This window comes from Rousettus aegyptiacus, unplaced genomic scaffold (genome assembly GCF_014176215.1).
Source record: "Rousettus aegyptiacus isolate mRouAeg1 unplaced genomic scaffold, mRouAeg1.p scaffold_m13_p_2, whole genome shotgun sequence".
Lineage (NCBI taxonomy): Eukaryota > Metazoa > Chordata > Mammalia > Chiroptera > Pteropodidae > Rousettus > Rousettus aegyptiacus.
In genome coordinates, this window is record NW_023416295.1 from 130,899,020 (window position 1) to 130,923,649 (window position 24,630).

The 24,630-nt window shown below is 52.7% G+C and overlaps 1 protein-coding gene across 9 annotated transcripts; it reads right to left on the bottom strand.

Annotated features, from left to right (window-relative positions):
• Positions 1 to 6: 6 nt before the first annotated feature.
• Positions 7 to 23,963, bottom strand: ASIC1 (acid sensing ion channel subunit 1). Of its 9 annotated transcripts, none has more exons than XM_016151820.2 (12): positions 23,629 to 23,963; positions 22,407 to 22,784; positions 21,558 to 21,753; positions 5,750 to 5,900; positions 5,011 to 5,138; positions 4,569 to 4,719; positions 4,167 to 4,223; positions 3,564 to 3,717; positions 3,057 to 3,148; positions 2,478 to 2,557; positions 2,282 to 2,386; positions 16 to 2,124 (listed from the first exon to the last, which is right to left on the bottom strand). In XM_016151820.2, the coding sequence occupies exons 2-12, from the start codon at positions 22,766 to 22,768 to the stop codon at positions 2,020 to 2,022; spliced, it is 1,581 nt and encodes a 526-aa protein (XP_016007306.1). In that variant the 5' UTR covers positions 22,769 to 22,784; positions 23,629 to 23,963; the 3' UTR covers positions 16 to 2,019. The 9 variants fall into 9 exon arrangements, with proteins under 9 accessions (XP_036092211.1, XP_016007307.1, XP_016007306.1 ...); XM_036236321.1 differs by having other exon boundaries at positions 4,569 to 4,722; positions 23,629 to 23,726; XM_036236320.1 differs by lacking the exon at positions 23,629 to 23,963 and adding an exon at positions 23,309 to 23,382 and having other exon boundaries at positions 4,569 to 4,722.
• Between the last annotated feature and the right edge of the window lie 667 nt (positions 23,964 to 24,630).

A 24,630-nucleotide genomic window follows, 5' to 3' on the forward strand; every position in this document is an offset into this window, starting at 1 on the left:
CGACACTGAAGAGAAGATGGTTGAAACCCATTTTATTAGACCAGAGGCATGCGTCACCCATAGCCCTGCCTGCTGTTCTCCATCTGGTGCACACCCCTTGGCCTGGCTTCTGCTTCCTTCTGGAGAGGTCTGCTTTCTAAGGAACTCCTGGGAACTAAGAGTTCCCAGAGATCCTATAGCCTCACTTTCCAGATCCAGGCTAACGCACAGGTTATCTGCTACAGGTCCGAGTCTAGAATTAGAGACCAAGAGACAGCTGGGCAGAGAAGGCCTGGGAAGGGGCAGGGCTCTGGCCTAGAAGGAGAGGGTATGGCAGGCCCTATACCTCACTCATTTCTCTTTAAGGTAGGAAGGGAGGGCCGAAACAGCAGAGCTTTCCAACTTTTCCTCTAGGTCTGTCTCTTTCCTCCCATTAACTCACCAGAAAATAAGTGATGGGCTCGCATACCAGGCAAGGAAAGGAGGCTGGGCACCCAGAGGGAGGGAAAGGCCACTGACTGAGGACCTCAGCTTCTGCCTGTCAGCACCCTGCAGGAGTCACTGATCCACAGCTCTCTCTGTCTCTGATGCCTTTGGCTTATTGTACAGAGCAGATCTCCATCCCTTGGGTGAGGGCTCTCTCTGTAGCAATCCCTTCGTTGGGGAGGACACAGTCAGCCAGACAAAGGGCTTTGGGGTGGGTGGAGCAGGGGAGGGGATATTAAGGCTGCGGGGAGGGCGGAGGGTGCCCAGGATGGAAGGATAGGGTGAGGCCAGAAAGAGGCAGAGCTTGTGATTCACAGCTTCCTTTATGTCGCCACCGAGACAGTGCGAAGGTTACAATGCGCGTGTCGTCTCCTTGTGCTTCTCAGAGGGATGTGTGTACACAGTACAGACACCAGGGGAGAGAGTCCAATTCTTTATACAGGCGAAGGCATTCAGAGACCAGGGAGGGAGCAGAAACACAGGAAGGGGAACTTGGGGTAGGAAGATGGTTCTTAGAGACAAGAGGGGATGCGGTAGAGACAGACAGAGTTAGGGGAAAGTATATACAGATATATAGCAATATAGAGTCTGTATTGTATAGAAATAGAAAATGCAGATGAGGTTGTTGAGAGAAGCAAATGAAGTTGGGGAAGAGGACTTGAGACAGTTCCATAAGAAAATTTATGGATGTGGCCCTCTGCACGGGCCTCTGGGAGAGGGACCAGTGAAGTCAGGCACCAGTGCCCCTCTCCCTGAGCTGGAAGCCAACCAGCTGGATCTTTTATGGGATGGTAAAGGAGGGTTGCCTCTTGGGATTTCTCTCCAGCAGTTCTGGGAGGGGGGTGAATCTGTAGATACCAGGATGTGGCCTACAGCACCAGGGCCACATCTTGTTGCCATCTCCATTTCTTCAGGGGATCCCCACCCCCACACCTCCCTAGTGACTTCACTTGGTATATGTGTGTGGTGGTGGGGGGGGGGGTATTAGGGTCTTAGTTCCTGCCTGGAGACTTGGGGTTGGGTGGGGTGGTCACTGGGCTGAGAGAGTCTCTTAAGGCTGAGGAAGGCCTCATCGCCACCATTATCCCTCCCCTTTCAAGGGACATCCTCTGGTTTGGGGCCAAATTCCAGACCTAGAGGATCTCCTCACCCCCCACTAGGAGGGGGCTTAGGTGACTGGTGGCAACAGAATGTAGGTGGACACTCAAATAACAGACAGCCAGATAGACAGAATTCAGGCTGGGAGCTGGGGGAGGCAGCATGGAGCAGAGAGGGGCAGCCTGAGGTCATTTGCCCAGTTCTCTCTTTTTAGTTTTTTTGTTTGTTTTTGATTAGTTTTGTTAAAAATAAAAAGAATGGGATAGAGATAGGGAGAGGATTCTACGGTCAAGACTCCTTCCTCACCACAGACAAGAGGAAAGGACTGCCCAGGAGAGGGGCGCTGCCTTGGGAGGCGGGAGTAGGACTCCAAGGCAGAAGTTGGGGGGCAATTGGGGGCCCCCTTGCTCTCCTAGCCCTCCCCATCTAGGCCTTTGGTACAGTGGCCTGCAGGGCTTAGCAGGTAAAGTCCTCAAAAGTGCCTCGGGCCGGATGGTGAGGTAGGATGTTGGCAGCATACGTCATCCCGGCAGGATGGCCCCGGAGGCTCTCACACGGGTTCTGGGGAACGGCATAGGACAGGAACCCGTTACCGAAAGGGCCACAGGTGGCGCTGGGGGGTGAGGGAGGCAAAGGAGAAAAAGTGGCAATGGGGGGTGATCTGGGGGAGATGGGGGGAGGGGCGGGGCCGGAGGGCACCCCTCTCTCTCTCCCTCACGTGTCTTTTGACGTCATCCAGGCTGAGGGCCACACCCTTGTCTGCGCTGCTCCTTTTGGCGTCCTTCTGGCACTTTCCTCTTCTGCACAGCTTGTGCTTAATGACCTGAGACACGATGAGGTGGCGCGTAGGTATGGCGGCAGCTTGGAACCCAGCCCCTTCCGAGGCCCCGCCCTGGAGCCCCGCCCCCACTTACCTCATAGGCGTAGTCAAAGAGCTCCAGCACCGTAAGGATGCTAGCCCCGATGAACAGCCCCATCTGGCCCCCAATGTCACCTGCAGGTGGGCACAGGGAGGTCACTGGGGTCGGGACATCATGGGAGCCGCAGAGCCCACTGGAACAGGGGCAGGCAAGTCATAATTGCAAAAGCATCAACAGCCTCCGTACAGAAGAAGCACAAGGCAATTCTGATGGGTTTTTTATTTTCTCTTTTTCTGCATTTTTCCTGCTTTTCTAAAATAAATAGGTATTATCCAGTTAAAAATAATTGTTTTTAACATAGCACAACACTCTTATTCTCTGGGAAAATTTTAAAAGTCATATGAAATAGTCGAGCATTCTTGCCCACAGGCCTATCTCCTTCCACTTTGCCCTAAGAGAAGGTCAGCCCCCTCTCCCCACCACATACCAAAACAAAAGAGTTTAGGGAAATGCCCCTGGGGATGTCTAGGGGAGAAGAGCTCACGGGACAGAAGTGAGCAGCCTGCTGTGGGTGGTACAGTGTCACACCATGCCCATGACATGGGAAGGGGACAGGTGCCATCAGCAGCTCACCCAGGAGACCTGCAATCTCATAAGCCTTCTTCTGCTCAATGGTCTCATAGTTGAGGACTTCAAAGAAAATGTCCAGTACCAGGATGTTCTCCCTGCAAAGGGGTTGGGGGAGAAGATCTAGGTTCAAGTTACATCTCTGTCCTTTACTAGCTAGGTGACCTTAGTAAATTATCCTCTCTGGATCTCAGTCTCCATATCCATCAAATGAGATGCTGATGGGGATACCTGCCTTTTAGGGTTGTTGTAAGGATTAAATGTGATGGTGTATATGAAAAGATGCTCTGCACACTGGCAAATGTGCGGTGATCCCACTTAAGCAAGGAGGATGAAGATAGGAGATGAGGTAAGGAGGAAAGAGAGGCACTTCCCCTGCTTGCTCTACCTTGATCTTTCTTCCATGCCCCCTCAGACTCAACTTCCTCCTGTCTCATGGCCTCCATCAAAGCCCTCTCATATCCTTCTCAGTCCCAGCCCAAGGGACCCGCCCTACCCAGTCAGAGCCCTTACCCTATGTACTGCTCAGACTTGTTGAATTTCTTGGCCAGGTACTTGGCTGATGCTTTGCTGGGGATCTTCACCATGGACAGCTCCTTGCCATAGCGGGTCAGATTGCAGGGCATTTCACACACACAGTACTCCTGGTCTTTCTCCACCAGGAAGTCTGCGCCCAGCCAGGTGAGAGGCACTAGTTGAGTGGTGCCCTTCTGCCAGGCCCTTCACAACACACGCATCCTGGCTTTGCCCAAAGGAAGCCCAGGTTCCCTTCCCTTTTTCTCACCTGTTCTTCACCTCAGCCCTGTGCCCACCCAATTCTGATTCTCATCCAGCATCCCCATGGATATTTCCTAACCCTATATCTCATTCCCTCAGAGCCCTTGGGGGTCAACCAGCTGAGGTGCTGATGAGAGGAGGTGACCCCTCTCCATTTTTCACAGGGCCCTCTAGAGATGCTATTCCCAGCCTTGCTAAAGTCAGACACAGGAAAGTTCAAGTGAAGCCTGATCCAGGACTTACTTGAAGCTTCTGGGAGCTTGGTCTGAAACCTCTATGCATGTGGCTGGCAGTCCCTCCTTCCCTCCCCCCAGAATGCCCCAGGACGGGGGTGCTCACCCAGAGCAGGATCTGCACACTCCTTGTACTGCTCTGGAGTGCAGTATGGGGCATCTCCTACGAAGGAGAAAAGATAGTGATGCAGGATGGAGATTAAAGGGCTCTTGTGATGAGCTGGGAGAGAATGGAAGGGTAGGACTAGCCAGCCCCAGTCTGTCCTGGAGGTGACCCACTGCACAGTCCATCCCTCTTGGACCCTTCCCACCCATCCCTGTGGGTACAGGCAGGAATAGAGGTCAGAGAGACAAGAGCTACATGGGTATGGAATGGGGCTAGAACTGGGGAAGCAAGAAGACAGCTGGTCTTACTTCCATACTGGAGATTGATATGTATGGGGAGCTGATGAGAAGCAATGCAAGCTGAGTGGCCCCAGGACAGTGTTTTGGAGCTTTGGGGCCTCACCTGGCATGTGCACCATGCGGCAATTACAGTTTTCCACTAGGTAACGGGTCTCACAGTCAATGCGGCAGGCAGTAATGCTGTAGGAGTCGAAGAAATCCGAGTCCATGGTAACAGCTTTGCAGGTCCCCCAGGGCGGAGGCAGGTAGATGAGCTGCTGGGAGAGCCAAGGAGCTGGGGGGTGTGGGGACTTCTCCCAGAGTCACCTTGATGAACTTCTCTGACAAGATGCAGAACTCAGGAGTCTTGCCCCTCCTCCCTCTGCAGCCTCTGAGGGTCTCGGAGTTTAGAGAGCATTCTTGTTCATTAGATCATTGATGCTTCTGACTAGTCAGATTGCTACCCAGGCCCTCACTCACCTGTCCCTCCCGTTAGTGAATGCCCACCGTTCCATCTTGACCCTTCGACACCCCACCCCGGGACCATCCTTCTGTGGCCCTCTCACCCGCTGCTCCTGGCAGGCCACAAAGGTCTGGAACCCTGGGGCCACACCAAAGCCCAGCTGGTCGATGAAGGGAGGTTCATCCTGACTGTGGATCTGCACTTTGATGCCTGCTTCGAAGGACGTCTCATCTATGGGAATGAGGGGGGGGGGGTGTTGAGAGGACTCCCTAACCTCCTTCAGAGCTGGGGACATCCTGTCTCTCCTGAGAATAAGCACAGCATACACTAGTACTGGGGGTGTGTGGCTTAGTCTCTGGGGCCCCAGCCCATTCCCAGCTTCCTTCTGAGGGCCCCGATGACCCCTGCATCCTACATACTTCTTTTCTTACCTGGCTTCAGCTATGCATCTTGATGTTTCAAATTCTTTCTCACTATCTCAGATATTCTTCATTTCTCCTCCCTCTCCTTCTCCCTTCTTCCCCATCTCTCTCTGCCCCAAGGGCCTTGAGACCAGACAGACAGCAAGCAGCCCAAGAAGAGAGGGAGTTATTTATAGAGTGAGTGGCGGCCACTGACAGAAAGGGATGGCTGGTTACCTTGGAGAGTAACTAAGCCAGGAAGGGGGAGCCAGAGAAATGTAAGTGTGGCAGTCAGGTAGAGTGGGAGATGGAGATGGCAAAATGCTGGGAAGAAAGGAGAGCCCAAGCCCTGCCTTAGGTCCTACAGTGGAACCCAGAAGTCTTCTGGCAGAGGTTGAGGCCCAGAGACATGGGGAGGGATCTCTGAAGGAGGTGACATACCAGTCTCCCCCCATACGGGCAGGTACTCGTCCTGCTGGATGTCTAGCATGATCTCCAGCCCATTGCCCGTCCCACCCTTCATGGTCTTCAGCCGTGGACGCCCATCTCGGCCCGAGTTGAACGTGTAGCACTTTCCATACCGTGTAAAGACCTGGTGGGGGTAGAGTGAAGAGCCTGAGAGTCCTGCCAGCATCTCCTACACACCAAGGACTGTCTCAATTCGCCCCCCAGTTACTGAAATTATAACATCTTTCAGGATTGATTCCTCCTATGCATCCTATTCTCCATTTGTTCTCCTTCCAAATCATTCTCTGCCCTTCTTTGCCCTGCTGTGTGTACTGGAAAGCTGATCCTTGCAATGCCTGTGTTCCTTGGCCACCTGGACAGACTTCTGATTGGGTTTGGCCAATGAGAGGGGTCAGTAAAAAATCAGAAGGCAAAAGGTGAGAGCGATTAGGGCACTTCTCCTTCCCCACCCTGTACACCTCTGAGAATGTTCTGGCAGTGGCTTAGACCTTCTGTGACTACAAATCCTGCCAGGAGGGCTCCTTGCATAGCCCGTTGCCTCCTTCTGCTCCTTCAGCCTGTGTGTGACAATTTCCCACTACTGCTAGGTGCCTCAGGCCCCCTTATTGGTTTCCTGCACTCTGCCCACAGCTCTGTAAACTGTCCCTTTGTTAAATTCTTTTCAACTAACCTGAGTAGCAATCTTTTTCCTGCTGGGACCCTGACATCTACACCTCCATCACCAGGATCTCATCACTGCCATACCCCTGGATTTCACCCCAGGCATCTGAAATCCTGCTCTCCCCAAGATCCTCCTCCAAACCAAGTTAAGCTTTTGTGTTTCCTCCGGCCATTACCCATATGTCCATCATTGTCCCATTATCATCAGAACCTGAAAGTAGACTTAGCTGTCATGTCAAGGACCATGTTCACTCAAGCACCAGCACCTCTTTTGTCAGCACTTGGTACTAAGCACCCAAGGCATGGCATGTTCGGCAGTACTTGTGTAGGACTGCCGGGGCCTCAGAAGAGATCACCCTGGGGTGCTCTCCCCAGAGCAGCCCTTATTGTCACAGGGAGAAGAGTGAACCTTTACGGCCCTTTCTCCATAGCTTCCCTGAATGCCTCCAGGTTCCCACAAATGGGGTATATTTTACTACTGCTGGATGGCAACAAAGTCCACAGAGCAAATCATAAGGTGAGTACAGACACAGCCCAGAGAGAGAGACAGAGTGGCAGGCCAGCTACAGCAGCAGGGGGATTGGAGAATACTAGGAAACAGAGTCCTTCCCCACCTCTCCCTTCCTAGAACAGCCATTTCCTCCCCACTCCAGAAAAGAAAACACGGTCTCCCCATTTTGTGGGCGAGGCCCAGAGATGAGGTGAAGAGACAACCCCGACGGCTCCTAATCTCGCAGCTCCACTACTAGGTTTTGTGGCATTCAGCCACAGGCTCCAGGCTGGACACACAGTCATGCCTGCCCTCTATCTGGGGATGTGAGGGATTTTAGGTGGCTGGGGAACGCCAGGAGCTTCAGCCTTGCCCTGGCTTAGAGGACTGTGCTGCTGGCTAGCGGACTGCTGCTGCCACCTTGTGGTTCTGGATGAGAAGTGTCTGCTTTACCATTAGATCCAGAAGAAGCCCTTCCTTGTCTGGTGTTCCTATTATCTCCCAGCCTGTGTGAGGTCCAGTGGACAAAACCGCCAGGTCCCTTGTCTGTCTTAAGTAGTCTGTGATCCACTGATATGATGATATTTGTCTGCTCCTACACTAGGGAAGAGGTGGCGGACTGAGGAATGGGTGTGTGGGGAGAGAAGGCCTGGCATCCGGCTCCTGGAAGGGGCAGGAGAGGAGTCAGACCAGACAGAATTGGAAGTTGAACTGGGAAGAGGGTAGGGGTGCCTCTTGGTCCCTCAGCAGAAAGGTCTTAAACTTCATAGTGGGAAGGAGGTCACTATTTTAATGATGGCTTCCGCTAGGAAGAGAGAGAGTCCTGGCCACTTAGGACTGGGGGGGAAGAGGAGAGATCTAGAGGATATCTGTTATTCTCCCTCACACACACACACACACACACGCACACACGCACGCACACACAGAGTAGGAGAAGCACAGGAAGATCACATGAGGATGCCATAAAGTCCCTGTTGTGGAAGCCGCTGACCAGAGGTGTGGTGGGGTGGAGATGGGGGGCTGACCCCACCCCTCCACCTCCCTTCCACCCTTCTCTTGCACCTCCAGAGACAAGGTGGCACCTGCCCCAGCTCCAGTCCAGGGATGATAGTCGAAATAATTAAGGTCGGGTATTGGCACCCACCATCAGATCAGAGGTTGACCTCAGAAATGGAGCGAGGTCCAGGGCCCTACTGCATCACAGGGAGGTCTGGACACACTGGAGGATATTCAGGGAGACACCAGGGGCACCTGAGCAGCAACTAATTACCAACTAGTACAGGTGTATTTCAGGATTCTATCAGGAAGAGCCATACTGGCTCAGACCCAGGAATAGCGGCCCAGTTCCAGACCCTGGGGCTCCCAGATGAGCCCTGGCTTCTCTGAGGCATGTCACTGAGGGTGAGTTGGGGGAGAGGCAGGACCCACCAGCCCCAGCCCAGGAAGTGACAGTCAGGGTGAGCCATGGCAGACACTCTCGGGGTGCCGAGCCAGGCGCGGGCCCCCACTCACCACTGAGAAGTTGTGAGGACCGCAGGGTCCCCCGCGGTAGGAACAGTAGAGCAGCATGTCCTCCAGCCGGTGGCAGGAGCGATTGTAGAAACGGTGCAGGTTAAAGGGCTCTCCAGAGAAGGCCTCGGGCCCTGGGGGCGCGAGGGGCACCCCTGGGTCATCACTTTCGTCCAGCCCCAGCATGGGGGCCAGGTAGAGCAAGTCAGGGTAGCTGAGCTGGGACAGCCGCACAGCATTGGTGTTGCAGAGGGTGACCGCTGGGAAGGCCAGCTCTGTGGTGGCCACCTCATCTAGCAGAGTCACATGTGGGTAGCTGAGGTAATAGGCAACGCGGTCTCCTACCTGGCACAGGAAGGCACCCAGTGCCAGGACAAAAGCCACTGCCCACAGGGCCTGCCTCGGCCCTGGACCCCCCTCCACAAAGACGTGGCTGGCGCCATGGAGAGTGCAGCTGTTGGCAAAGGCCACCAAGTCCATGGGCAAATCTCCCTCTCTGACCTCTTTCCTCGCTGCCTCCTTTTCCTTTTCTTCTTCCTCCTCTTCTGATTCTGAGTTGTCTCGCTGCTGCCGCTGATGGGGACCCCAAACATCTCCCAAGGGCCCGGGGGCCTCCTTTCCAGAGGAGAATGACACAGAACAGAAGATCTGGATGGGCATCTTCTCCAGGGGCTTCCTGATACCGGGGGATTGGCAGGAGAAGGGGAAGGAGATGTGATCTCAAGCAGGATACGGCAGGGCCAGCCCTCCAGCCCTTCTGCCAGGTCTCCGCCACTGGGCTGGCCGTGGTCCTTCCTCACAGGGCCTCTGTGGCAGTGTGGCTTAGGTAGGGCGGGGCGTGGAGAGGAGACCAGCCTGCCCTGCTGGGGAGGGCGGGTGTCTGGACTGATAAATAATTGATGGCAGTGAGAAAGAGAGGTTGATGGAGAGGAGGGGTGCCGGAGCCCCTTTCCTGTCGCCAGCTCCAGCAGGACGGAGAGGGTTGAAGACAGAGTGGAAACTCTGGGAAAACCTAGGGGCTCCTGGTATCCATCTCTCCAGATGAGATGGGACCTAGCAGAGTCCTTTGCTCCTCCTGCCAAAAGGACTTCACCCAGTAACAGCCCCTGCTCCTCCCCCACCACGCACACACATTCAAGCTCGCTCTCATCCTCTGATCTGTTCCTCAGCATGTCCCTAAGTCTTCCCACCCAGATTCAGGGTCCTCTCTCCTATTCTCACCTGCTTCAGTCATTCCTCTGAGATATCTGAGCCCCTACACTCTCTTGGCACTCTCTCAGACCTCTAATTCCTCTCTAATTCCCTCTGGCTCATAATGCCCCTGATTATTTCATTGGCCCCTCAATTCTCCCAATATACCCTTAATTCCAGTTCCCCTCTATCCTTTGATTCTGTTTCCTTTCAATCTCCATCCTGACCCCAATTTACTATCAGTTACTTCCTGAACCCCTAATTTCCTTGCAATCACTCCCTTGACTTCCAATTTCCCTCCTGCCAGTTCTTGACCTCGTTTTTCCTCCCCTCACTCCCCTGACCTGTCTCTACTTCATGTCAGCAGCCTCCCCCATGCTGAGCAGCACTTAGGTCACTTTCCCCTCCTCCACTCCCTTCTGTGGCTTGGGGGGCAGCCCAGGTTCCATTAGCACAGGTCTCTCACTGACCACAGACTCATTTATGGCCCATTCCCGGCAATGGGGTAAAGGACCCCATCTCTTACAGCTGAAAAGCTTCCTAGCAGATCACCACTCCCCCACCCAGCTTGCCACCCCCTCCCCGCCATTGTCCAGGAGAGGAATTCTAGGAATTCTCTTCTGGTGAGTAGAAGAAAGTGAGATCAGAGCAGAATCAGGATCCTGGGTCAAGTGGAGAGTATTGAGAATAAACCTAGGTACCTCCAAAACCCTCAGCCTCACAGATGCCCCAGCGCCTCAGACTCTGAGGCTCCCCTTACCCTCGATTTATCATTTCCTGCCCCTAGGCCCCTGGCCCCTCCGTGGGTTCTGATTACTCAGGGCCACTGGTTGAGGAACTTGAGCCACCAGCCAAGTCTCCAGGGCCTAGAAGGTGACCTGAGGGGAGGAGAGGAAGGGAGGGAGGGAGGAAGATGAAACACATTAACCCTTCCTCTGCAGAGCCAGAGGAGAGGTGGCCGGGAATCAGAAAGTCTACTTGGGGCTTTTCCCATCCCATAGCCCCAGGCTTTATTTCGAACCCTCCTTCACCCCTCTCCCTCTCTGCTCCATTTGCATGCAAAGACCCTGGAGTTTGTTGGGGATGGAAGGCAGGTTCTAGCAGAATTGACTGATATGGGACCTTTGGCCTTAGCTATGCTGCCAGGGACACCAAGGCCCCAGAGAAGAGCAGCCTTTGAAATCTGGCCCCTCTCAATCCGTAGGCCATCGTCCTCAGACTGGCCTCCTCCTCTTTTGCCTAAACAATAGGCTTTCAACCGATTTCCCTAATGCCACCCTCTTCACCCTCCCGGCAGTTTCTACCTACCTTCAGCCCATGCTGCGTAATTCTGACCATTCTCCTGCTTAAAGACCTCCTCTCACTCTCCAGTGTCTCTCGGTAAAATTCAAGGCCTGTCCCACAGACCTTTAAATTTACCTTCCAGCCTCACCTCCCCTTCATTCCAGTCCACTGTCCAGCCACCATAACCTTCTCACATTCTGCAGACACACTAGGTTGAGCCACAGTTTCATGCCTTCCCTGGACCTCATCTGGAGAATTGCTACTTATTTTTCAAGATTCCAATCACACATAACCTCCTCCAAGAAGCCTTAGCTGACTCCACAGAACATAGTTAGTGCCCACCCAAGGAACAGACTAAAGGCTCCAGTTCCATTTAAGGCCCTTCAGGCATGAGTAGTGACCCGTGGTTCCTTGAGGACAGAGACCGTGAGAATGATAGAGTAGGACCCAGGGACCATGTGGAGAAACAAGAACTGAGAAAGATCAGGAAAACCCATGGCAAACAGAGATAAATCACTGTGGCGACGAGGGGAGAGAGACCCTCACCTTCAGCTGCTGTCCTCAGGTTTCTTCTGTATGAATTCATAAGTTCATTTTCTGTTCCCTGTCCCGTGTGCATTTTCATCCTGCCTACCAGACTTCAGCTGTTGCAGGGCTTTGCACATTCTCAAGATGTGTTTCAGAGGCGAGTTCCAGACTTGGGTTGGGGGTGGGGCCTGCCTAGGTTGAGGCTTGGGCTGAGGAAGCTGCAGCTGCCCATGCATTCCACACCCACTAGAGGGCATTGTCCCCCTCCTGCAGACTTCCTGGCAGGGGAAGTAGATTGCACTTCCAGAGGGAAGACCCACACTGCCCACCCACAGGTCACTACACACAGACATACAGTGGGGGGCAACAATCATACACAAACACAAAACACACCAGGCCTGAACTTCCTCCTCCATCTTCTAACATTCCGTCCTACTTCAGCTCGTTCCAGTAGACAAATTAAAATTTTTACAGTAACGGGGAGGTAAAGAAAGTATCAGGCAACACACACAGACCCCCAGCATACACAGAGGGCCCCAGGAGAAATGCCCAAGCAGACACACATGGAGAACAGCCCTCAGTTCTGAATGTTCAAGGATGTGACCCTTCTCCATGAGATTCCCTATCCAGTATCTCTCCTAAGCTATGTGTGGTCACTCAGTAATTTCTGTCTTTTTCTACATCGCTTCCTGCACTCCAGCCATCTCTTACATCTGTGGAATGTATCATGCCTTTCAAATGATATCTCATGGGATCCTTATGCAACCCCCTGAAATAAACAGGTTCGAGTAACTTTGCTCCTATTTAACAAATGAAGAAACTGAGGCATAGTGACCTCTTCAAGTCTCATGGAGAACAAGTAGTAGGCTTGAGACTAGAATTAGATCATCCTTCTCCAAATCCCTTTCTTCTTTCGTCTTTCATTTACTCATCATATATTTATTTAGTGTGTTATGTGCTGAGGACACATGGAGAACAGATTAAGGACCAAGGTCCTGCCCTGGTGGAGCTTACTGTCTAATGGGGGAGACAGACATCAGTTTTTAAAAACTGCAAAAATAAATATTTAATTACAAACTCTCATAAGTGTTATGGGAAAAAAATGATATGGTTTTATGAGGGTGAATGATAGGGAATCTGACCCAGACTGGGGGTATCGAGGAAGGTATCTCTGAGAAAGTGATGTTTGAATTGAAATCTAAAGAACGAGGAGGAATAATTAGGTAAAAATCTGCATGTGTATGCATGTGTGTGGGGGGCTGGTATTCCAGAAAACAGGCTGTGCAAAGGCCCTGAGAGCAGAGAGCTGAGAGGAGGGGCATGCAGCTGGAGAGCAGGGTAAGAACAGGCTGGAAAAGCAGGCAGGACCTGGACCCCTCAGGGCCTTGAAGCTGCAGGTAAAGATTCTGGTCCAAGGACAATAAGAGACTCCCTGTGAAAGGATTTCAAGTGATCAGAGTGCCATTTTGAAGGGGCCACTCTGGAAGAGTCAGGGGTTTTTCTGGAAGACCTGTTAGGAAGCCAGTGCAGTGGTTTAGGTGTCAGAATGGTAGGGTGGCTTGGAACAGGGTGATGAGGTGGAGAGGTTCAGGAGACTACACTGGCAGATCCTGTTAAAGGAGCTGAAGTAGATGGAGTGTCAGAGATGATTTCTAGTTTGCAAGTGGGTGAATGGGGGCGTGGCTCACTAGATAAGGAGCACAAGTAAAGGACTAGTTTGGGAGGTAAGATGATGAATTTGACTTTGCACACACTGATTATTTTGGACCCTTGGAGACATCTAAGTGGAGCTGTTAAGTGGGAAATCGGCCACTGGGCTGATTCAAAGAGGAGAGAGCTGGGCTGAGACATACATTTGGCAGTTGTCAGTGTGTAGATGGTAATTGAAGTCACGAGTGAAGATGAGACTGCCCGAGAATAGAATATAAAGTTAAAAAAAAAAAAAAAAGATAGACAGAAAGAAAAAAAGGCTTGCTTTGGCAGTATCCACTAAAGCTCAACAGAATCCTAACCTATGACTTAACTGCAGTACCTACTTATATACTCAAGAGAAGTGAGTGCATATGTCAACCGAAAGACACGAACAATAATGTTCATAGTAGCTTTATTTATAATAGCCCCAAACTAGTAAGAACCTAAATGTCTAGCTAGAGTAGAATGGATAAATGAATTGTAACATGTTTGTATAATAAGATACTACACAGCATTGAAAAAGAACGATTGAACACAGCAATGAAACTGAATCTCACAGACATAAGCAAAAAGTGACAAATGTGAATATACTGTGTGGAGGATACACATACTCTAGGAAGTTTCCAGAACAGGTGACACTTATCTATACTGACTGAAGTCAGAATAATAATAAATTCTCATGTAGTAGTATTGATTAGGAAAGGGTCAGGAGGAACTTTCTGGGGTACTGGGAATGTTTTACACTTTTATACCAATGTAAATACATAGCAGTGTAATATGTGAAATATTAAATTGTAAGACACACCAATACAAAAAATTATACTAATGAAAAATTCATCAAGTTATACCATTAAATCATACTCTCATGATTTAAGGAAAAGGAAGGCTTGAGATTGAGGCTTGAGTAGTGTCAACATTTAATGGCCAAGTAGAAGAGAATGAACTGGCAAAGAGACAGAAAAGGAGTGTCTAGACAAAGGAGGAAAATGAAGAGAGTAGGCTGTCAGGAAAGAGAATAGTTCAAAACAGAGGTGATGGTCAAGCATTTTGAGTGTTATTGAGAGACCAAGGATAAAAAATGTTTGTGGGATTTGGCAACATGGGGGTCACTAGTAATCTTAGCTAGAACCATTTTGGTGGAGTGCTGGGGACAGGGGAGAAGGCTGCCTGGAATGGATTAGAGAGTGAGTTAGAGATGAAAAATTGAAGACAGTGGAATATACACATCACTTTTAAGAATTCTGTCTGAAAAGAAGTAGAGAGATTGTGTGGGAGCTGGGGAGAGGGTGTGGAATTTAGATGTTTGTATTTTTGTTTTCATCTTAACCTAAAGCCTGATACATAGTAAGTGCTCAAAAAATGTTAGTTGTCATTATAGTTTTATATTTTAAGATGGGAGAATCTTGAGCATGTTTCAATGGTAAGGTTCCACTGGAGAGGGAAAACTGACTGTAGAGAAGGGAGAGGCAGAATCTTTAGGGTAAAATTTCTATAAAGATAGAAGGAGTTCAGATGGAAATAAGAGGTTGAGATTTCCGCCTAGGTAAGATGGATGTTCCCCTCTGGGGTCTGGTTCCCAGAGGAAGGGGTTAGATCTTGTCTGAGGCTTCTATCCTCTCGGTGAAGAGGGAAGCAAGGTCATCTGTTGAGGGTGAGAAGGGGACTGGAAGGATGGCTGTCTGAGAAGAGTGGAGAAGTTTGCAGTAAACATTGGGGAGAGCAAGTTGACCAGGAAAACACAGTGAGGTTGCCAGGAAGCACTGGAGGCCCATTTGAGGGTGTTGGTCATGAATGCAATGTGATTCCAATGTGGCCTGTTGTGTGCCTTTCTCTGGTAAAGCCTGGCTGTCCTGAGGAAAGCCAGTGGCGGGTCTATCTAAGGTTGGAACTTGGCCAGATGGTACAGTGAAAAGGCTGAGGATTCAACAGACTCGGTGTACTCAACGTGAAGCAGGGATTCCTCCTTTGCACCCTTACTTTCCCTCCTTTCCTCACCACACTGCTTCTTTACAGAGCATGGGCAGCTGGGGAGCCTGCAGCACCCTTCTCCACCACACACCACACTCTTACTCCTAGTCATGCTCAAAGAACCGGGACTTAGAAGATCTGAAGTCAAGGTCTCAATCTGTCATTTACTAGCTATGTGACCTCAGGCAAGCCACCTAACTCCTCTGAGCCTCAGTTTCCTCATCTTTCGAATGAAGATATTAACGTTTCCTGCCTCCCAGAAATATGAGGATCGCATGAGCTAAAAATAAAGGGAACTTGTAAATTGCAAAGCGCAACTGAAAGACATGATTAATTTTGCTAATATGTGCTCTGTATGCGACCAGAGGTTTGCCCGCACACAAGCTCTCTCCTACAGCCACACACAGAGAGCTGCATGCCCTCGTGCACACCCACATATGCCCACCTCACACCCTACTTTACATCCACATGCTTCCACTCTCAAACATGCTCATGGAGGTGCACATGTGTGCTTGCAACTTGGGGCATACATGCAGTGAGTGTGTTGTGATGAAGTCTGAGTTGGCTGCTGTCCATGGTCAAGGCCACTGCAGCAGTCTCTCCCCTAGGGATGTTCCCAGCCTGGCATGATGATGTGTCACACCAATTAGAAACACACATACATGCACACTAAACTACGCAGCTCAACATCCCAGGTCCCCAAGACTGTCACCCACATCCAGGGTGTGCAAATGAGAGGGGCAGGAAAGAGTTTTCTTTCCAAGAACTCAAAGAAGCTCAGAAAAATCACAACTTGCCCTCCCTCTCCCTTGGGAATAGCCTTGCAGAGCATGAGGTGGTAGAGTTTCTGTCCTCACAGTTTCTTAAGGGAACTTTCCCTCCCTCAAGGTGAATACACAAGTTTCATGCTCATTTTAAAATCTGTCCATGAGGAGGATGTCTCATCCATGTGTCCAGAACAGTCAGTACTTCACATCCATTCTACATATGGGTCAGTGTGGGCTTAACCAGAGTCCCAGAGGCTTCCCCTTGGCAAAGAATAATTTAACAATCCACTTGGAGCTCCCTTTCCTCACAGGAAATTGGATCTAGAAGCTCAGAATGGAGCAGACGGGACAACATCCAAAATAGAACCCAGGAGTCCCAACACTTAGCCTCATCTTCCACCTGAACTAGGCACCACTTCTCATTCTTTCAGTCTCCATCTCAGTTTTGCCTCCCAGAATCCCCACGCAAGAGTCCTGACTGGAAAGTTATCAGCCAGAAGGTAGAGGCTCCTGGGATGGCCGCCTCGGACATTCAGTGAGGGAAGGCTTGTGCCTAGGCGGCCTGGCCAAAGGTAGGCAATGACTGTTGCTGGAGGCTGGAGATGATTGGGCTAGTCATGAGCTGGGGGAGGAAGGTTGGGGGAGATATCACACTTTCTGTAAAGCTGTTGTTTCTGAATAGCTGAGCTGTGCTGGGGGAGATTGGAAGGGCTCCACCTAGATACTGAGAGTCCTCTCATCCCTGGCTAGTTACTGCTTGCTCCGAAGGCTTCTATTAGCACTGATGGATCGCCCTCTCAGCTCTGAACCTGCCTCAGTACTGCCCTTAACTCTAAGCTCCCTGAGGGCAGGTACAGGATCTGCCTGTCCACCACCCGCTCTGGTGCTCAATGCGGGCCTGGCACTTAGAAAGGGGCTGTGTCTGTCACAGGAATAAATCGAGTGGAGCTTGACACATCCTAACCCCAGCGCATCCTCCCAAATATTCAGGCTCCCTCACCCTTCCCCCAAACTGAAATTGTCTTCCACAAATTGAAGCACACTCAGAAGCAATCTCCACCCACAGCAGCACAGTTCGCGTTCTCTGCAGGTCTCCCCTCTGCTTCCTGGACACACATCAGGTGCAGTATGGCCATACCTTCCAGTTCCCCACAGGCGGGGTCAGGAAAAAGGCCAGAGGCTAGGAGGCACTCCTCCTCCCCACCCCTCCACTTCCTGCTCTGTCCCCAGAGGCACTAAGTTACTTACATCAATTCCCTATTACTTTAGCCAACAGTCAGGAGATCAATTAACTCTGAGTAGCCTCTTAGCTGACAGCAGTCTGGGTGAGGGGTGGAGTCAGAAGTGGGAGGGAGGAGGCGAGAGAGGAAACTAAGTTACCTAAAGGATTGTGTGTGTGGAGGGCGGGGAGACCCCAACCTAGTGTCCCCTGGATTCCTGCAGCTCCTCTCTGAGAGTCACCTCCCTCCAGCCTCAGGGTTTTCTCAGGGAGGAAGAGAGAGAAGAAAAGGATAAGGCTAGAAGAGGTCTCCAAGAACCCCTAGGGCGGGAGCGCCTCTCCTCCGAAGCTAACCTCTCCTCTCCAGGCTCTCCTATCCCTCTGCAATCTGTGCACACTCCCCTGTCAGCGTCTCCACTGCTCCCGCACACCACACACAAAGACTACTGAGCCTCTGGGTGGGGTTGCCGCGACCCTCTTGCCTCTCTGCTTGGCAATGCGAGCAGCCTTGCTCCTCCTCCGCACCCCCTCCACTCTCCACCGAGCTGGAGAGAACAGACCCGGATAGTAAGGCTGGGCCCTCTTCAGGGAATCCTGGATGGGATGGGGTGTGTGGGTGTGAGGGGAGTCAGCGAAGGGGCAGAGCTGGCCCCAGTGATAAGGAAGCCCTCTGCTAGTCCCAGCTCTCCTTGAGATCTGCCATCCCAAGCTCTGCTTGTTTCAAGATGACCTCTCCCTCTCCCTCTGCGTCCCAGAATCACCCACCTATGCCCACTTCTTATATGGGCATCTTACCCCTCTAGGTGCTCCAGAAGATTCCTGTCCTCCAGAACCTCGGAGGAATTTCTGTGTCCATCCCCCTCTCGTTCTACCTCCCCTCTGGGGGCTTCCTGCCCCCACTCCAGGGCCCTAGGGAACTCCTGTGGGCCCCTCAGGGAATCCTGTCCCCTATTCCTTGTCCCCCAATTCTACCCCCTCCCGAAGGAGAATACTACACATCCATTCCCAGGATTTCCAGTCTCTGCCCTCTCCTCCTTCCTTCTCTTTCAAGGTCCAGAAATGAATTCCTGCTTCTCTCTCCCCCAGGCAGAGGCTCTGGGTCCCAGCTGGAGCAGGGGGTGGCATAGGGCAGACTGGGCCACCATCTGCCAGCCCCCTCCCCTCAGTGCTGTTCAGCATTCCAGCCACATTGGCGCTCCCACTGCCAGGGACAGATAAGGTGCAGCTGGAGGCTGGCACCAGCTGCGGCTGTGCTCATTCCCCCCAACCCCCACCCAGACAGCTGCACCCCCAGGCCCCCTCCATGGAACCCCTGCCCTGCCTTGGCCTGACTGGCCTTGAGGTGGGGTGGGAGAGTGGAGCCTCAGACCCTGTTGCCCTGGCAACCAAGCACCCCACCAGGAAGGGAAAGAGGTGGCCAGGGCAGAGGGGGCCTGGTGGGTAGGTCTCTAGTTGCTCTTTGGTAGCTCAGGAGAGAGCTCCTGAGGCCTACCCCACTGGGCTGCTGTGGGGATGTTTGCCCTTTGCCCTCTGCCTCTTCACTCCCAAAGTTTCCAACTAGTTCCTCCCAGATTTAGCTCAGGTTCCCCATATTCATCCCCGCTCTCCCAAGCTGACTCAGCCACGGTTGGGGGATGTACCTGTCAAACACCGTGACCATCAGTCTATCCCTTGAGGTCGAGCTGGACTCAGAAGCACATCTGGGGAAATGCTTGAAACGGCAGACTCCCACCTGGGGAGCTGGGGTCTTTGACAGACTGGAGTATGCCATTCCTATGCCCCCTGAACTGCCCTCCGGGAGCACACACACCCTCACACACACTCACACACACACTCAGATCTTCACACACACTCTCACACACCCTCACATATACCCTTACATACAGCTTCTTACAGGTTGGATGAGGGTTGCCCTTGGAAACCCGCAGAAGAATTTACATGTGCTGTGCACACTACATTTTGCAAACTTTGAGACAGAGTTTGGAACTGCAGTTAAGAAACTCTTCTTTTGAGGTGGTAGAAGGTGTCAAGATGGTCTCCCTCAAGCTCTGACCAGAAAGACAGATGTTTTCTGTCAGTGCACATCTATCTAGGGGGTAGGTACACATCTTTTGGTCTCTCAGAGACTGGCAAGGATGGAGAGGCTAATGTTAACTATGAGACCAAGGAGAGGAGAGAGAAGGTCGAGCATCAGGCAGGAAGTATCTGCACCCTTTAGGACCAGGGAGCTGGAGGGGCATGCCAGCATCCTTCTTTCTACTCAGGGAGATGTGAGACATAGACTCACAACCAGACTCCCATCCGTGTAGGAACATCCCCATGGGCAGAAGTGGTAGAGTTCCTGACGTGGAATGGGTCTGGCAGTGAGGTCAATCAGAGAGGCCGAGAGGTTTGGGTCCAGCCAGATTCGGGGTCAGGTATTTGACACGGGCTCAGAAACAGCAAAAATCTGGTCTTCCCTGACAACCCAGAACCAAGAGGTACCTGTGTTAGGCCTGCAGGCTCCTAACCTGTGTCTCTCTCCTGCTAGCAAGAGGAAGAACTTGGATTGCTTCAGAACTTTCTGAACCAACCATTTTCCATCTAACTACTTAGAATTGTCCCCTCAAATAACATGGACCAATCACATTCCAGTATCTCCATTTCCATGAACCAAACATGTCTTAGCATCACTTAGAATCTTTCTGGACGTGAGAGACAAATGGAGTAACTGAACACTTTCTATGGGCTAACTGTACCCCCATTTTATACTTCAGCAACCTCCCAGGTTAAGCCAAGCAATCCCCTTCCTCCTCCAATACTACAAACCATCCAAGCTAATAGGTTTTCTCTGTCTTTCTTGGTGGTCCCTTCTGCTTGTGTGTTGGGTATATTGGGGAGGAGGAGGACTCTGGCTTTCACTTTACCTTCACCTACGGTTCTACTACTCTTGAGAGTATAGCTGGTGAGCCTGGGAACCTTTCGTCTCAAGGGCTGTGGAGAATACAGGGCTCTATTATTTTGGGGAGAGAAAACAGGGAAGAAAGTGGTTCTTGCATCACATCGAGTTCCCCATTCCCTTGGCTCAGGCCATGAAACTGGTCCACAGAGCGGGGCTTAAAGGGACTAGGCAGTCTAGTGGGGAAAAAACAAGCATGACCATGGCTCCAGCGTTTCTACACAAACGAATGCAGTTCATGCTCCCATAATGCTAGGAGGAGGAAAGCAAGTAGGGGTGGGGGAGGCGGGGGAAGGAGAAAATGAGCAGAGAAAAAGGAGGGGATCTGAGAGTGGGGAATTGGGGACAGGCATGGAGAGCAAGGGTGTCTTAGAGGAGACTGAGTTTTCAAAGAGCAATGGCCAAGGTCAGCAGTATTAACAAAAAGAGCACACTGCATTGGGACTTAATAAGACATGTGTTCTAATCCTGCATCTGTCACTAACCAGCTACGTGAGCTTCGGACAACTCATTCTACTTCTGTGTCTCAGTTTGTACATTTGTGAAAATAGAGATAATATGGCGATTTATCCAGGGGATTGAAGGAGCATCTAGAAATCATTCTGAAGAGTTACAAGCATTGTCTTCACATTTGGTGTTATTTTTCATACATGGCTCCAGGTCCTCTGGACCCTTTCCATCCTCTGTCTGATTCTAACCTCTCGGGAACCTGAATAATTTGCCCAGGATCACCTGACACATGAGAGGCCAGTCAGATCCCCTAACTCTCTCTGGGGTGCTGGCTTCGAGAAACCCCCATCTATGGGGGATGATGTGTCTGTGGGGCATTTCCACTTTAAGAAGCAAAGGGAGCCTCCAGTTAAGTCATGACTGTGTACTCCAAATCATCTCTTCTCCCTCAGACCCTGGCTCTGTGGCTCTTGCTGGCAAGCAGGTAACCTAACTGAACAGTGTACATGTATCAGGGTGGCACAGAAGGAATCGGCTGTCTGGCTATTTAAGAGAAAGCTTCCCTTACTCCTCCTGTTTCATGGTGCTTCTCAAACTTTAATTCAAATCACTTAAGGATGTTGTTAAAATGCAGATTCTGATTCAGCAGGTGGGGAGGTGAAGTTTGCATTTCTTTCGAGCTCCCAGGGTGATGGTCCTTGGACCTCATTGGAATAACAAGGCTGCCACTTACCAACACTCCCCAGCTCTAACACCTGTGGCCCAGAAGGTAAGCTTGATGTGATCGGGACATTCTAGGCTCTGTGTGTGTGTGTGTGTGTGTGTGTGTGTGTGTGTGTGTGTGTGTGTTGTGCGCTGTGGACTCTCTTTCTTGCCATCATGAACACAAAGTTGAAGCTCCAGCCCTCACACAGAGCAAATGCACCCCAATACTGAACAAAATCCTCTCTTGCCAGAATTCAGCCCAGGGACACACAGCTTCCTCTCCCAGAGTAGCGAGAAGGATGAGAGGGCTGCCTGCACCTAGTTTCCTCTTCCTCTAGGGCCCTGGCTGACTCACGCCCCATACCAGGGGACTCACTCACCACCTTGAAGTCTTCTGCGCTGCAGACCTCCCCCCGGAATTGGCAGGAGAGCAGCATGTCTCTAATGTCGTGCCCTGCGCGGTCGTAGAACTCGCGCATGTTGAAGGGCTTGGGCTTGAAACTGCGGAAGTTGGCCTTGTCCTGCAGTATCTCCAGCTGCTTTTCATCTGCCATCTGTGTATCGGGTATCTCATACCTGGAACCCAGAGGTGAGCATCACATGGATCAGCATGACCTTCCGTTCCTGCTTCCATTTGGCCTCCAGTGTCCCATACCCCACCTAGAGGGGATGGGGGGAGGACAGCATCCAGCCCTGGGGATCGGTCCTGGGCATAGGCATGGAAGAATATTAGGGCATGTCCAGAGGACCTGCCCCATGGGATCTGAGAAGACAGAAGGACCTGCAGCATCTCAGCACATGGGTCAGAGTGGGCTGGTAGAAAGATCAAGGCAGGATCTATAGCTTTTATACTATAGTCTCTACCCTTTAAAGATGGTCTGCCCCCGTCCCCCAAGTGAGAAGATCAAGATATAGTGGCAGGAGAGTGGGCAACGGTCACTCCAGATAGGGTGTGACAGTCACTCCAGAGAGAGTGTGATGTCTCATAGCTCAGGCTGGGAAGGGGCAGAGCTATTTTGGACTGTGCTGGGATCAGAGATTGAGTGCCCTTAATCGAATACTCAGCATTACCCCAATTCCTTTGCTGCGCATGGAAAGTTTGGGGGCTGGAGGGCAGGATTATCTGGGCTTTATGGGGTTAGAGAGGCATGCACCCTGATGGGGTCTCTGGGAGCTGGGATGCACACAACTCTAGGAGCCTGGTTGGGGGATACATGGGAGCTACCCACCTGTTGTTGAGCAGGGCCAGCAGTTCTCCAGCATGGTACAAGTCATTCTTGGAGACTTGGCTAAAACGGAACTCATTGAGGTTGCACAGCGTGACGGCGGGGAAGGTAAGCTGGGAGGCAGCCACCTCGTCGAGCTTGGTGACGTGGTGGTAGTTGAAGTAGTACTGCACACGCTCTGTGCACACACACAGCAGCAAAGCCAGTGAGCCCAGGAAGCACAGGGCCCAGAGCGCCCGTTTCAGTGACAGCCGCTCGTAGGAGAAGATGTGGGCCAGGCCGTGCAGCGTGGAGCTGCTAGCGAAGGCCTGGATGCTCACCGGCTGGACGCCACCCACCTCCTCCTCCTCAGCCTTCAGTTCCATCCTGGCCAAGGGAATCCTGGGGGAGAGGGAGGGAGTGAATCCGTCATTGTCTTGGGATGAGAGTGCACCTAGGGTCCCTCCAAATATGACTTGTGGAATTTCCATCTCCAGCGGTCACCACCTTTGAGGCAGGAGACTTCCCTGGTATGCAAGCCCAGAGGTGGCTGACCTAGGGACACACTCCCAGAAGAGGGTTCCTACAAATGCAGGGGCTAGGAGGGTCAGCTCAGGCCAAGAGGCTATTCCAGGGAAGCTTTCCGGGCCAGGAGAGACCCCAGATGGTAGTCATCTGAGGGCAAGAGGAAAGTCCCAACGTTCCCACAGGCAAGCACAGGAGTTCCCTCCAGATGTGGGGTCACTCTGGGACAGGAATGTCCACCCAATCCTGGAGAAGAAAACGCCCCCAGAATGGATGAACCCAGAGTCAAGAGCTCCTCCTGGTCAAGGGTGTCCCCAGGACCCGGCTTTCGCCCTCCTGAGCTAAACCTGTACCAGAAACCCCTCCAGGGAGGTGGGGAGGGGCCCGGCCTGAGTCCTCACCTGCGGACGTCTCTAGTTCTCACTACCCGCAGGCTGTATGTGTGCATGTTTGGGGTGGTGGGTGGAGGGCAGCCTGAGGTGGATGCATTCGGGGGACGGGGGGGCGCAGTTACCTAAGACAGCGAGCTGTCCCCGCCCCGGACGCAATACCCCCTCCTCCAGTCCAGCTTCTCGACGCAGCCAGATTCCCTACTCGGCCCCCGCCCCCCTCCCCAGCTACTGAGCCGCCCCAGCAGCTGGGGAAAGCGAGAGGGGAGCAAAGTCCCGGCTTCGGGGCGCTGGGGAATCCTGCAGCCAAAGGCGGGGGATCGGAGACCCACCTGAGGGGGCTTCGGGAACCCGGCAACCGGCAGCGGGTCCTGGGGCGCGGGGCCGGTCGCGGGCTCAGCGCCGAGCCGCGGAGGGGCGCATGGCCCGGAGCGGGAGCCGGCGGCTGCCGCGGCACGCCGCGCAGAGCCCTGCAGGGAGCGGCCCGCCCGGCCCGGCCCGGCTCGGCTCCGTCCGCCCGCCCGCCCGCCCGCGCGCGCTCGCTCGCCTCAGCTAGGTCCGCCCGGGCTCGGCGCGGTGCGCGGTGCGCGGTGCGCGGTGCGCGGTGCTCTCAGCCCCGGGATCTGCAGGGATCCATCGTCCGGCCGGGAGGCGGCGGGAGGGGAGGCGAGGGGGAGGGGAGTGGGTGCGCGTGCGCGCCTACGAGTGTCTGCGAGGGTGTCTCCGGGCTGGTGTGCGCGCCGGGCCCCCGGACCTGGGAGACGGACCCAGGGCTCCCCTGCTGTCTCGCCCCCTCCTCCTGGCCGGTCTCGGCAGCTCTGCCTCCCTCCGGTCCCGGAGCCGTTTTCCTGCCTGCGAGGCCCTATGCCTTGTGTGTGTGACTGTGTGGTGTGTGTGCGCGCGCGCGGGAGGGAGGGTGTCTGCCCCCAGCGTCCCCCTCCCCGCTCTGTCTCCTTCGGATCGATGCTCCTGCCTCTTGCTGCTGCTTCCTCTGGTGGCACACACACGCGTGCACATACACACACATACGCAAGCTCCGAGTCACACTTGACTGATTCAAGCACTTGCCCGTGTGGAGACACAGACACACATACAGACCAGAGTCACATCATCACTCAGCCACACACACCCTCCACAGACACCCACACATCCCAGAGCCCTGGCCCCCAGGACAGGCACCCAGGAGCTTACACATATTCATTCACCTGTTCTTATCCCTGCTCTTCACCTACATATGACATGTACACCCATGCACATATGTAAACAATCATACGTGCTACTCGAAACCCATCCTGTAGCCTCGGTCTTGCCTGGGGGGCATGTTTGCGGCCCCT